Source organism: Rhamphochromis sp. 'chilingali' (genome assembly GCF_963969265.1).
Source record: "Rhamphochromis sp. 'chilingali' genome assembly, chromosome: 14".
NCBI lineage: Eukaryota > Metazoa > Chordata > Actinopteri > Cichliformes > Cichlidae > Rhamphochromis > Rhamphochromis sp. 'chilingali'.
In genome coordinates, this window is record NC_137941.1 from 6627548 (window position 1) to 6641847 (window position 14300).

At 39.7% G+C, this 14300-nt stretch overlaps 1 protein-coding gene across 2 annotated transcripts; it reads right to left on the minus strand.

The window, feature by feature from the left end:
- Nucleotides 1–7237: 7237 nt before the first annotated feature.
- LOC308410253 (uncharacterized protein) lies at nt 7238–11227 on the minus strand. 2 transcript variants are annotated; one of them, XM_080903488.1, is made up of 4 exons: nt 11194–11227; nt 9988–10034; nt 9495–9895; nt 7238–7883 (listed from the first exon to the last, which is right to left on the minus strand). In XM_080903488.1, exons 1-4 carry the CDS (start codon nt 11210–11212, stop codon nt 7844–7846), a joined length of 507 nt encoding a protein of 168 aa, XP_080759614.1. In that variant the 5' UTR covers nt 11213–11227; the 3' UTR covers nt 7238–7843. The 2 variants fall into 2 exon arrangements, with proteins under 2 accessions (XP_080759614.1, XP_080759615.1); XM_080903489.1 differs by lacking the exon at nt 11194–11227 and adding an exon at nt 10132–10243.
- Between the last annotated feature and the right edge of the window lie 3073 nt (nt 11228–14300).

Here is a 14300-nt window from a genome sequence, read left to right on the forward strand (position 1 = left end):
AGCTCCCGCTGATTGGTGGGTGTCGGTGACGCCAGAGCGTCTCTCCGCGGTGTATTTGTGCCACACCGCCACCTGCTGGCGAGTGAAGACGACACACATATTTATTACAGACTCAAAGGCCCAGATTAAGAGAAACACGTGGCATAAAAAACAAAACACAGAGAACATTTTAGTAAAGAAATACAGATGTGCTAGTCTCTCCACAGCTGGAATGTACGGAAGCGTAGAGCTGCCACCCAGGCAAAAGAAAAATACAAGTGTATCACGTTATAACGTGAAAGGTTTATTGTTCTAACAAGACACTTTTCCTGTTTGTACAATATACTTTTCATGTTTACAATATATTGTACGAACGTGATAATTATGTATATTGTAATAACGTGATATTATGTTGTTCAAACATGAAAAGTATATTGTTAGAACAATAAACCTTTCACGTTATAACGTGATACACTTGTATTTTTCTTTTGCCTGGGTGGCAGCTCTACGCTTCCGTACTACGCTTCCGTACGCATCAATGAGGTCTCTTTATTAATAAAGTCACTTTGTCCAAAAGTGCTGGGTTTGCACAAGTAAGTAAGTATTTTTTGTGAGTAATACCTGCCTCTCCTTTGCTGGAACCCAATAATCTGCCTCTTTGTCTGCTTTTGTGTGCTTTAAACAAGCTAAGTGAATTTTTTCATGTCTGATATCATGTGTCGTAGTTCCAGGGTTTTGTTTCTGGCTCTGGTTTTGATTTTATTACCACTCTAGTTATGTTGAGCTTTCCTGTCTCTAACTCTTTAGTGTCAGTTGCTGTTTGGTTATTTGCTGTTTTATGCCAAACATTTGGTGTTTTTTGGCATCTAGATTCCTTTTCCCTCCTCCCTCCTGTTGTTATCAGTTGTTTACTGTGTATTTCACTCCCTGTGTCCATGTAGTCTGGCCTACCTGTTGCTCTTCACCAGATCACTGTTGGTTTCCCTGTTTTGAGTCTGTGCATTCCTGCTTCATAGATTTTTTTGCTTAACACCAAATAAATACTCATTATTTGTTTGTTTAAACCAACATTTCCGCATTATAACCCATCAACAATACACAAGTGAATTTAATAAAATAAAATAAACAAAAGCTAAAATTGGTCAGCCCCTTATTCATAAGAAAGCACAGTAAAACCCACAAGTCTGAGTATATTTTCCAGACATAATAAATCCTTAATTATTAACCTGTGAGCACTCAGAGCAACGCTGTCGTGGGAAACATATTGAACTTTGAGGATAGAGATAAAGTATTCCTAGTATTGGCTTGAGTTGTATCTACTGAGGCTCCTTTAAAGACATATTGTTGCAAACCAACTATATGAACAACTTTAAAAATATGATTTAAATATCAAAGTACCCCTAGGTGTACTGTACACACAGTTATCTTTGCAACAAGAAAAAAAATAAGCACATTGAAGTGGAATCAATTTAGTTTTTTTTCTGCTAATATTTTTTGTGTTAAACTTCAAATTATATTTACATTAAGCAGTTTTTCTGCTTAAATAAAGAATGAATTTATCTTCACCACAGAGTGAGTGTGCACCTTTCAGTAACATTTCTACATGCAAAAACAAGAGGCAGCAGGTCTGAACTTTTCCATGTAAACGGCTAGCTATCATGAGATAAGAGTCACAACAGTGGAAGTTTCAGGGTGTGGAACACCGCTGTGAGCAAGGTGTGGCTGATCAAATCAGTTCAGTCACCTGGGTAAATAAAGTTTGGTTATATGGTCAAACAAAACCAATAAAAAAAACAAAGGGATATGGGATATTGTATAAAAACAAGACAGGGTGAGATTAATTTTTAAAAAAAACTGACCATGCACTGAAATCACTTTTATTTCTTTGCTGACAAACACTGGATAAAAATAATGCTTGTTAAAGCTCACAATGATCTAAAGTAACTTGACAGATGATTCATTTGGTATCTATCAAAGTTTAGATTATTATTATTTTCTGACAAAAGCTGGACTGATTTTTTTTTTTTAAGCAAAACTGTGTCAAAGCTCAAAATGATGAGACAGGAGCATGAAGGTTTCCGGGTTTTTTCCATCTAGTCGGAGTCGCTGCTGCAGGAGCTGCTGGAAGACTACAACAGAGAACATGAGTCGTGTTATTCATCAAAACTCACGAGAAGCTCAGTTTGTCAAAGTTTATCTAGCATTTAAAAAAGGCTGTCATGCAGGTATTGCAAGTTTTGCAAAAGCACTATGAAAAATACATTTCTGTGTTTTCCTGTGAGTTGCAAGTCCACAATTTGGTTGTGTTGTACAAATTTCTTATGTTATATGTCACACTTTGAATTTGTGGTTCGGTGCAATCAGTCTTACCCCGTGGCTGTCCTTTCCTTTCTTGTGACAGTGGCCATGCTTGTGACCGTGCTTGTGCTTATGTTTGTCCTTTTTCTTGTCCTTTTTCTTGTCCTTGTGTCCATGTCCATGTCCATGTCCGTGCCCGTGCCCTTGGCAGGATCCTTGGCCTTGACAACAACCAGAACCAGGTCCGTGCCCATGTCCGTGTCCTCCATGTGGCCCATGGTGCTGAGGAGGACAGGTTGGTGGGACAGTCCCTGGAGGATAACCCTGTGGAGGGTAACCCCCCTGTGGAGGGTAACCCCCCTGCGGAGGGCAACCCCCCTGCGGAGGATAGTTCGGGTAACCAGGTGGGCCTAAAAAAAAGGAGAAATGAGGAATCAGCTGTAAGTTCAAGGTGATGATTGAGGGGGCGATCTAAAAGAGTCGTGTTTACCTTGGTTGTGTCCGTACATTTTGCTGCGTTACCAGGAGAAACTGCAGGTCCTGAAGAATAAAAACACAGATTTTAAATTAAAATCTTTAATGAACACAAAGACAAGAGTATCACAGGTGTATCACAGGTGCATCACAGGTGAACATACCGAGTGCTGAGACCAGATCTGCAGATGCAGACATCACCTGCTGCTGCTTTTTATGTGCAGCTGAACCTGAAGCAGGGGCTGAGTCTGAACTCCTATCAGACTATTTTCTGTTTTATGACCTACATGGGTGTGTGTGTACAATCATTAATATACAGTCAGCAAACTAGATTTTATAAGAGTGCACACCCACAGACCCACATGATCTATTTTGCCCTGTGGTTAGAGGGTTTTTTTTAATCGTTTGCAGTCCTGCAAAACTTTTGAATACTTGGTGTCACCTGTTGATGCTTATAAAGCTGAGCATCTGCACAGACGTTATGCACAGTCAACACACAGGCGCATCGGTGCAGGTTTCATATTATTATTGAAGGAGACACGTTACATTTCTGCTGAATTCTGCACTGGTTTGTGATGGAAATTTCTTAATCATGAAAATAAAGCACCACGTTGCAATTCAGAAGTAGTCCTTGACTTCTTTCATCGTGTCATTTGGGGGTAGAAAGTACAAATACATGTAATATTGGGAGAGACATGTCTGCTGCATTTCCCTGAAATCTAAACTCATACGTAAGATGATTCTTTTCTCACAGAAATTAATATTTCCAGGCTTAAGGCGAAATTAATCTCACTTGTGCACTGAACACACTTTTTGTTGTAATCAGATATAAAAAATGCACCACCCATTGGAATTAAGACACAAAGTTTCCATCCACAGGATGCAGTACACAGATTAAATGGCACAAAAGAAACCATAAACTGTGATAAAAAACTGAATTAAAGTGGCTGTACTGGGAGCTGCAGGGTGTGTAACAGTTAGGAGAAAAACAGCACTGAACAAAGGTCCAACCTGCCCTGAGTAAATAAAGATAAGGCACAGAGAGGAAGCAGAACAGCTGAGGTCAAATATAAAGTGGCACAAATGTGGGGACTGACTGTTTTTAAGATTGATTTAGTATAATACAAAAAACACTTGAATGATCATAATTTAACTCAGATACTGTTAGGAACAACCCTCTGCTTGTTACATTTATTTAAAGTCTGCTTCACGTCAGCACGTTGACTGCTGTAAAAGAGCCAGAGGCTCTACTACCAGCTGAGCATCATTTAAACACCACAACCTGCCGGAGCTTTGATGCCATCCCTTTATGACCACAGAGTGCCCACCTTCTTCCACCATGTTAACACACCACATGACAAAACCCCTATACTCTCAAACTGGTTTCTTAAGCATGACAATGAGTTCTCTGTGCTTCAATGGCATCCACAGTCAGCAGATCTTAATCAAATAGCCTAATAACCTAAGCTAATCTAGGAGTGGTCCTCTTAACACAGCTGCACACTGATTTTAGTTGCACCTTCTCAAGTATAGATAAACAGTAGTTAAGCCTATGCAGCACACAAAGACTCATGCACCACTAGGCCAGCAGGGGCTGCACAGGGATCATGTTTAATATGAGTACCCACCACTATAACAGGACACACATGAAAGTGAGAAAGAGGCCATAAAGAAAATAAATACATCTTTGTTCTCAAATTCAAATTTATTACCACAGAGATAGATACAAAGTCACCATTATAGGCTCACTGTGTGTTTTACATGATCTAAAAGTGTGTTTGCATTTCTTGGGCCAAAAACAGGTTTATATTTGAGTAAACACAAGATTTTTACATCATAAAAATGATTTTTGTAATGTGTCACGAAGATTTCCAGGTGGAATGTGTTTCATGGAGAAGTCTTCTAGTCAGAGTCACTGCTGCAGGAGCTGCTGGAGGACTGCAGGAGGGATAAACACAAGATATTTTAAATACTCTGAAAGTATCTAGCACACTGATTTAATCTCAGTTTTATATCCTCCATTCTGAGTTACTGTAAAAGTGATGGCATCAGATCATCAAGGTTGTTGGCTCAGTGTGACCAACTGTGACAAATTCAGACAAGACTGAGCAAGTTATAAAAACATCAGTGTTGAAAGTCGATACTTGGTGAGTTACACTTGGATAAAATGCTTCACTGAAAATCAGTTTTCAGGAAGGATTGCGCAAACTTGCTAGTGTCATCATACCTCACCTCTGTTTGAACTGCTATTCAGTAGTGCAGTGCTGCACTCCTGAATTCTACCCTGTTCGTAGCCTTTCCCTTCCCAAATGTTCACAGCTGGGACACTGGCTTTAATAACCTTTACTCTAAAGCACTAGTCATGAAAACCAAAACAATAAGTCTTAGGTTGTGTGGAGCTCCGGGAAGCCGCAGATTTGTGTCAAAATCTGTGTGTGATCATGAATTTGAGCAAACCTATTAAGTTACTCATAGGTTTGACACTGGTATTATAAATGAAGACACATGCAGCTACAGGGACTCTGCCCGAGGTCTCTTCCCCTTAGAACAAAACTTACTCTCATCAAGTGCTGCTCATAGGTGATCTTTGGACTGTCTTTTGGTTCTCCCTCTAATATTGTTGAGTATTTTTTATTACAGAAACTAAAGAAAATATAAAGCAGATCTAATAGCATAGCAAAATGTACATTGTTGCATAAATAATCATATCTTACCCCATGACACTTTTTTCCTTTCTTGTGGCAATGACCATGCTTGTGGCCATGTTTATGCTTGTGGTGGTGACCATGATGTCCATGGCCATGCCCGTGACCATGATGTCCATGGTCATGACCGTGGTGTCCATGACCGTGGTGTCCATGACCGTGGCCATGACCATGCCCATCACCATGTCCATGAGTAGATCCGCAGCCGGGTCCTACCATGTGGCCATGACCTCCAGATTCTCCACAAGGTGAGGTCACTGGACAGCATCCAAATGGACCAGGCTGAGGTGGACATGAAGGTGGTGGGGCAGGGCCTGATGGACATCCTCCTGGCACTGGATGAGGTTGACATCCTCCTTTTAAAAATAAAATTTTGCTCCTTAAAATTCAATGAATAAATATTTACAAAAACAACTGAGGAATCAGGAAATAAAAGTGATTTCTTTACCTTTGTTATGCCTGAACATATCAAATGATCTGATCTAAAACCAGAAACTCAAAAAACGTGGTGTCACCCGTTACCTGTTAATGTAAGGGAAAAGTTTAATTGTAATGATAACTCAGAGAAGACGGATAAAAAGAAAAATCCACCTTGAAAAAGACAAAAGTTTAGTTAAATGTTTTTAAACCGGTTAAAATATAGAATCATACGATGTATGAACAAATGAAATGAATATATAAGAAAGCCACAGCACAGTATAATTACTATAAACTACTCATCAGAAGGAAAGTTCACACTCGTAAACAGACTTTTGTCCATAAAACTAGAAATAGTACCAGATGCATAAACACATATTTCATGGTAATTATTCCTACATATCCACGAATGGACTTACTGTGTGTTGCACTGCAGATCAACAGACACAGCGTTCAGCTGACCCTGCCGTTTTATAAAGCCACACCTCTATTATGAAATCCATCTTACATCATCAGGGGCAAGCCTGAACTCCCACCACAAGATGTCATGCCATCATTTGTTAAATTAATCCCAGCAAACACAATGATGGATTTCATAGGATCTGTGTCTGGTGCAGCTACTAATAAATCATCAGAATCAGAATACTTTATTAATCCTGAGGGAAATTAGGGAATCATCATCATCAAATCACAGCCTTTGTGTTTGTGCTGTGTTACAATTGGAATGTCCGATCTTGTTCCATAGACTATATTCAAAACATAGAGACAATTTGCTGGTCTGCTGATGTGAAAGTGCCTCAAACTGTCATTTTTTTGATCAAGGTCAAGGTCAAATGTATTTATATAGCACTTTTCCAGACAGACGATGCTGCATAAAGCTGTGTGTTAAAAGCCAGGACATAAAAATATGTCTTTAGCAGTGATTTAAATTAATCAAGTGTTTGTTCAAGTCTAATATTTAGAGGAAGACTATTCCAAAGTCTGGGACCTGCCACAGAGAAGGCTCTATCGCCACGAGATTTGAGATTAGTCCGTGGGATGGATAGCATTAATTTTGAGCTAGACCTCATGGTTTTTCCTGGAGCATAAACAGAAAGGACCTCAGGCAGGTAAGAAGGGGCTTGGGTGTTAAGTGACTTAAGAACAAAAACTAAAAGTTTAAATTGGATCCTGTAGGAGACAGAAAGCTAAAAAAAAATTGGGGTTATATGCTCTCTTTGTTTGGCATTATTTAGCAGGTGAGCTAACTGGTACCAAACGGAGATGTCCAAAATAGTCCTGGCTCTGTAAAAGGACATCAGACAAAAAAACTGAACAGACCAGAAAAGAATAATCAGTTTTCATATTTATTTTTTCAACACAAGATAACCATATAGCGGAAGCTGATTATAGGTTTACACAAAGTGTGTGTACAAAAAGATGAATGTAGACTCTAGATTTTGTTTTCCCAACACTAAAAAAAAAACTGCATTCTCTTTGATGACCAGCAGGGGGCAGCGAGGTGCAAAAGAATTTAATTGCATAATTTCACAGATATACTTGCTTCTGATTTATGAACTCGGTGAACAATTTCCAGATGGTTTTAGTTCTACAACATGTTATTTTTGAAAATCATGTTCCAGAGCAAAGAGACACTGAAGCAGGCTTTGCGTTAAGGCAGAGCTGCCTTGTGACTGACAGGTTGCTACCCCGTGAGAATGCAGTTTCCCCAGTTTCTCAGGTAGAGTTGAGCCACTCTTGTCATGTTCTAATTCAAAACCAAACATAGGAAAGCTCAAGGCTCAAAATGATACTCCACAAACCCAGATATCCAGTTTTTATTCATATGTGAATGAGCATTCTGTTTTACATATTCTTTAAGTTTAATGTATTTTTACATCTGTTAAAGTTATTTTTAAGTAAACATTAAAAGAAATGAGACAGGAAAGGCTAAGATAGTAATGTGTCCTTGCAGGTTCCTCCAGACATCTTCATCTAGTCAGAGTCACTGCTGCAGGAGCTGCTGGAGTCCTGGAGAAGAGACAGATAATATTTGGTGAATTCCTCATGCTGATTCTAAATTCTAAACTCTTTTTGACTCAGTGGTTAGGATGAGGGGTTTATTTTTCACTTATGACCTCAAAATATCCTTAAAATTGGCTTAAAGTGTATATTTGCTGACCTGCTACAGTGGGGCAAAAAAGTATTTAGTCAGCCACCGATTGTGCAAGTTCCCCCACCTAAAATGATGACACAGGTCAGTAATTTGCACCAGAGGTACACTTCAACTGTGAGAGACAGAATGTGAAAAAAAAAAATCCATGAATCCACATGGTAGGATTTGTAAAGAATTTATTCGTAAATCAGGGTGGAAAATAAGTATTTGGTCAATAACAAAAATACAACTCAATACTTTGTAACATAACCTTTGTTGGCAATAACAGAGGTCAAACGTTTACTATAGGTCTTTACCAGGTTTGCACACACAGTAGCTGGTATTTTGGCCCATTCCTCCATGCAGATCTTCTCGAGAGCAGTGATGTTTTGGGGCTGTCGCCGAGCAACACGGACTTTCAACTCCCGCCACAGATTTTCTATGGGGTTGAGGTCTGGAGACTGGCTAGGCCACTCCAGGACTTTCAAATGCTTCTTACGGAGCCACTCCTTTGTTGCCCGGGTGGTGTGTTTTGGATCATTGTCATGTTGGAAGACCCGGCCTCGTTTCATCTTCAAAGTTCTCACTGATGGAAGGAGGTTTTGGCTCAAAATCTCACGATACATGGCCCCATTCATTCTGTCCTTAACACGGATCAGTCGTCCTGTCCCCTTGGCAGAAAAACAGCCCCATAGCATGATGTTTCCACCCCCATGGTTCTGGGATCTTTGCTCACCGTTCTCATGATCATTTTGACCCCACGGGATGAGATCTTGCGTGGAGCCCCAGATCGAGGGAGATTATCAGTGGTCTTGTATGTCTTCCATTTTCTGATGATTGCTCCCACAGTTGATTTTTTCACACCAAGCTGCTTGCCTATGGTAGATTCACTCTTCCCAGTCTGGTGCAGGTCTACAATACTTTTCCTGGTGTCCTTCGAAAGCTCTTTGGTCTTGGCCATGGCGGAGTTTGGAGTCTGACTGTTTGAGGTTGTGGACAGGTGTCTTTTATACAGATGATGAGTTCAAACAGGTGCCATTCATACAGGTAATGAGTGGGGGACAGAAAAGCTTCTTACAGAAGACGTTACAGGTCTGTGAGAGCCAGAGATTTTCCTTGTTTGAGGTGACCAAATACTTATTTTCCACCCTGATTTACGAATAAATTCTTTACAAATCCTACCATGTGAATTCATGGATTTTTTTTTCACATTCTGTCTCTCACAGTTGAAGTGTACCTCTGGTGCAAATTACTGACCTCTGTCATCATTTTAAGTGGGGGAACTTGCACAATCGGTGGCTGACTAAATACTTTTTTGCCCCACTGTATATGGTGATAACCTTTCAAACATATATTATAAATAACAGAGAATTTCAGTGATCTTTTTCAGGATGTATTACACAAACATGTCACGCTTCACTTGCAGCTGAATAACATCTACTTCCTGTTGTGGATAAAATATTTACTGCTGCAGTATTCAGACTTACCCATGATATTCCCTCCCCTTCTTGTGGCTGAACAGGTGCCCGTGTCCTCCCCTGTGTCTGCACCTACGCTTCTTAACATCCAGGATGATGGTGTCCATGGTGTCCATGGTGTCCATGGTGCCCATAGTGTCCATGGTGTCCATGGAGCCCGTGGTGCCCATATCCATTACCATATCCCCTATAGCCATTACCATATCCCCCATAGCCATTACCATATCCCCCATATCCATTACCATATCCCATATAGCCACCACTATATCCCCCATGGTGACCACCAACTCCGGGATGCCTGAGGGCGAGGTTGAGAAGTCCACTAAGAAAGCCACTACCATGTCCGTGGTGACCATGGTGGCCGTGGTGGCCGTGGTGACCATGGTGGCCATGTCCATGATGTCCGTGCCCTGGAATTAGTCATAAATTAAATCTTTAGGATATAAATTCTAAAAGAAAAATCAAATCTGCAAAGCACACATGATGAGCGCTGTGTATTTACCAAACATTTCAAAACTGCAAAATTCAGATCCTTGAGTTCACCAAAATCTGTTCAGAAAATAAAACACAATATATTCAAACATAAAAAAATTACAAATTACATATATACTTATTATCACGAGCAGAGATTCAGTGTTAAACTTACTGTTCACCGGAAAGTTGATCCACTGACTCGCCTGTCACCTGCCACTCTTTATATGTAAAGCCACACCTCAACCTATCCCATGCTGAACACCCATTACACACGTGAGCCCACAGTTCAATGTAACACAAAAATACGCTTAGATTTGATGTTCAGTTACTTAGTGAACAGTGTGATTAACAGGGCTCTTTGTTCCTGCATTTTTCTCGTGCCAAACAGGTGTGATGATACCAGGAACAAAAACCCAGATCTGTTCAGAGAAAAGGAACTTCATAGAAAACTTTGTTTTTTTTCTTAGAGTTGTTTGTTTTGTTGATATGGCTACACAAACAAAACTGTTTTAAAGGCATTGCATCCATAAATAAAGGGACCTGGTCTAGCTGTTAACATTTTATGGTTGAAATTATGATGATTAGCCATTTTTGTTTGTCAATTCTTTCATTTACATTTGTCATGGAGAGCTCTACTATGAACGGTGTTAAACATCCCCTCGGTATTTTTCCATTATCTAGATTCACTTACTCTAATATTGTCAGCTGGGATACCCCAGTTGACCCCCTATATGTTCACATGATCATATGACTCTTCTTCCACAGAAAATGAGTGTCACCATCTCGAGTCAAAGACGTCGTCAGATGATGGTGATTAAATGGAGATTTAAAAAATATATAAATATCACAAAAGTATAAGAGTAAAATGCATTTAAAGGGTTTGAGGGTAAAGATTACATTCACAAACCAGAACTCAAACATGGACTTAGTCTACATTCATAATTCAGCAAATCAGTGTAGATGTCCTGTTTCAGGATCATATATAAATGCTTATAAAACACTAAGAACAAATAAAAAATACAGTTGCATCATTATTTATGACTGATGTTCATCAGTAATAAACACAAAGACCTGACACTCCTACTGTCCTCATAGAGGTCTGAGGTAGCTTCCAGGAATGATGATGCTGTTTCTGGAGAACTGATTGAACCTGCTCACTGAACAGATTAGGTTCTCATGTTACTAGGGTGATTCACCTTTTAGTACAGAAATCCCAGGTTAAACCTGAAGTTACCTGGGTAAGATGAATTCATGCTACCTGGTGCAGGCTTCAGGTTAGTTTTCACATATCAACAGATAAGAAATCACCACATGCTGACCAATCAGATCCTCGGACAATAGCGTCACTGTTCCTGGAAGACACCTGCTGGCACACAGAGCATACACCGAAATACAGTTTAATAAATCTAAAGTTTAAATGGATCCAGTTTAAAGTTTCAGAGCGCTAATGAGCAGCTGTCACCTTAGAAATAAACAGCTGCACTGAGAGCGCACTCAGAGGTAAAAGAAGTAACCTGAATTAAAACTTTCATTTTACTGTTTTATGTGCTGAATCACCATATTAGTAACTTTAATCTCTCATCTTATTTCTATAAATGTTTTACTGATATATTTTTATGTTCTTTATACATTTCGAATCACCATTTGCTTCCAAGAACGCTCTTTTTTAAAAAGCAGCACCCACTAAGCTACAGAGTCACAATACAAGGCTTTCAATTGTACATTATGTGCCCAGTTATTAAAACACATTAATAAAACAAAACATTCGTCATGACCACACCAGCTACTGGACTGCAGCCTGAAAAAAAACATGCACATAATGGAATAACAGGAATGGTTTTAATGACGTCAGCTATGTGCTGTATTAGGTGAGGCAGGGCGTTGCTGCAGAAAGCAGTCGAACTCGTTGACTGTGACTGTGAATAAAGGATAAAACATCACGGGACGTCCGTGTCATGGTGGCTGTGCTTCATGTTACTGAGTCAAATTGTTAAAAACCAAAAACAAACATTTGGCCTTATCCGAGTAAGCAATGAGGAAAAATTGTTTATTTTAAAGTTCTCTGGTGGTGGTGGTGTAATAACTGTAGGCTCATTTAGATTACGCAGGACATCCTCTGCTCTCTGCAAGAGTAGCTTTGTATAATTCAGAATTCAGAATAATCCTCATTTATCTTATACAGGGTCCTTGTACCACCCTTCAGTGTGTACCCAACGGTTTTTTTTTAGTTCCTCCCCCCTTAAGAAATCATTCTTCTGATTGGTTGCCTCTCATACACAGAAGCTTTCAACTGCTGGGTTTTCAGCCTGAACTGTGTGCTGAGACAACTATATAACAGTATGCCCTATCTGTGTCATCATACAGAGCCAAGAGAATATAAAAACTTGTACATACTGCCCTCCTGGTTTGATCCTTTTCTCATGCTCAGTGAACACCCACCACTTTAACAGGATGTATGTGACAGAAAATGAGTAAAAACCATTAAAAAAAACCTGTAAATTTTAAATGACTTCTGAATGAAAAACTACTGTATCCCTGAAGGTACAGTCTGAGTGCAAAGAGATGTTGCTGCTTAGTTTCTCTAAAAAAAATTGTATACCGGTACAAAAGTGTCAGATGTCTATGGGCACGTCGCACCATAGTTTCTAGCCTGTTGTCTCACATTTGTCTGGATGAACACTTTTTAATCCAACACAAGGAAAGATCCGTGGTTTCTGTCAAAGGAAGCTCCTATAGCTCGAAGTGTGCTATGTATTCTATTCTATTCATTTCTGCTTTTTGCCATCCTGTCAACTTGTTTAGCATTACTCAGTTTCTCAGTGTAGTTCTGTTATCTTTGGGTCGCTTCCTGTTTTAGAATTGTTTCTTCTGTCTTCTCTTCTTCTTTTACTTCCTGCATTTTGCCATCCATTGTGTTTTTCTTCCCAAAACGTATTAGTCTGTCCTGTGTTTGAGCACATCTTGTATTTTGTTTATTCATGCACTTTTCACCTGCAGAAATAAAAGAGTAGTTACCATGGCCAGTCTTATCTTTGTCCTCCACCACACATCCTTACATTTCAAAAGGCAGAGGAGACTAGTGTGCAGGTTACCTGCAAGCATTTTTAATTGTAACTAAGTGTGAATCACCATAAAAGTTAAGGTGTCCAGATTTCAGCATGGACTTTTTGTCACGTTTTTAGTTTGCTGGGATCCTGAAACCCTCCTCACTTGATAGAACCTGTATAGAACCTGTTAATAAACAATCTCTCTCCCCTACTTTTTCTTCCTCCTCAACCTCATCTACAGATGTTTTGTCTACTTATAGGAAGAACCAAACTCTGTACTTCTTTTTTAATTATTAAAATGAAATGAAGAGTAAATGCATCAGGGTGTGGTTGGTGGCTCGACTGCAGGGGAGGAGTGGACCAGTGAGTTCAAAATGTTGGTTTGCTGGTTTTGCACAGCTCTTGAGCATTTTCTAATCATGCCTTCCCTATTTCAGTAGCGGCCGGGGCGGGAGAGGAAGCTGGTGGTGGAGGAGAGCACCGGAGCCAGGGCAGCGCACACTGGAATGTGCCCAAAAAGTGAAAAATCAGATTGTGTGATGACAATACAAAATGCAAACCACAGCTACAAAGTCTTGTACGGTCCTTTTAAGATCACAGTAAACTACAAGTAAAAGGTGATATAAGGCAACTAGGACAGTTTGTTTTTTGAGGATCATACAGAGACAGCATTTTAAGCAGGAAATCTGCTGAAGTAACATCATTATGTAGATGGAAATTGCACTAAAGATGGCTCAAAGCACTAAAACAGTACTTCTAAAAACCTCAGCAGCTAGATCTATTTACAGAAAACACGACACAAGTACAAGAAGATGTACTCCAGCCCCTCTCTCAGAGTTGACCTGAATGCGTGCTCAAGATATTTTCAGAAAAACACAGTTTGATTTTATACTTATTTTGTTAGGTTGGCTTAAGTTTAGTTCAAGCCGTACTAATACTTTGGACAATTACAGAAGAATCTCACACTGTGGACACATTTGCTGCACTAGGTTTACGAGAGGGAGCTAAAAGGGCAGCAAAGATGGCTAATGTAGCCTGTAATGTAGCTAATGTAATGTCCAGCCTTATGTTTCCTGTCACCTGGTTGTCTGTCAAGTGATGTGCACAACACTTCACGTAAGAGATAAAAGAGAAAGACAGAGACGGCACATAGTAACAGTGTAAAGCAAACATTTCACAACATGTTCTGCATCCTCATTTTCAATGGAAAATAAGGCGGTCTTTGACTTTTTCCTTTGCTACTTGAAAGGTTGTTGCCACATTTCAGTACGCAATGGAAAAAGGTTTCACTCTC

Excerpts from the sequence above, each read along its gene's own strand:
- LOC308410253 (XM_080903488.1), bottom strand. Across the intron at positions 9,896-9,987 it reads TTGCAGTTTTGAAATGTTTG|GGCACGGACATCATGGACAT; the intron begins GTAAATACACAG and ends GACTAATTCCAG. Across the intron at positions 7,884-9,494 it reads AAGGGGAGGGAATATCATGG|GACTCCAGCAGCTCCTGCAG; the intron begins GTAAGTCTGAAT and ends TCTCTTCTCCAG.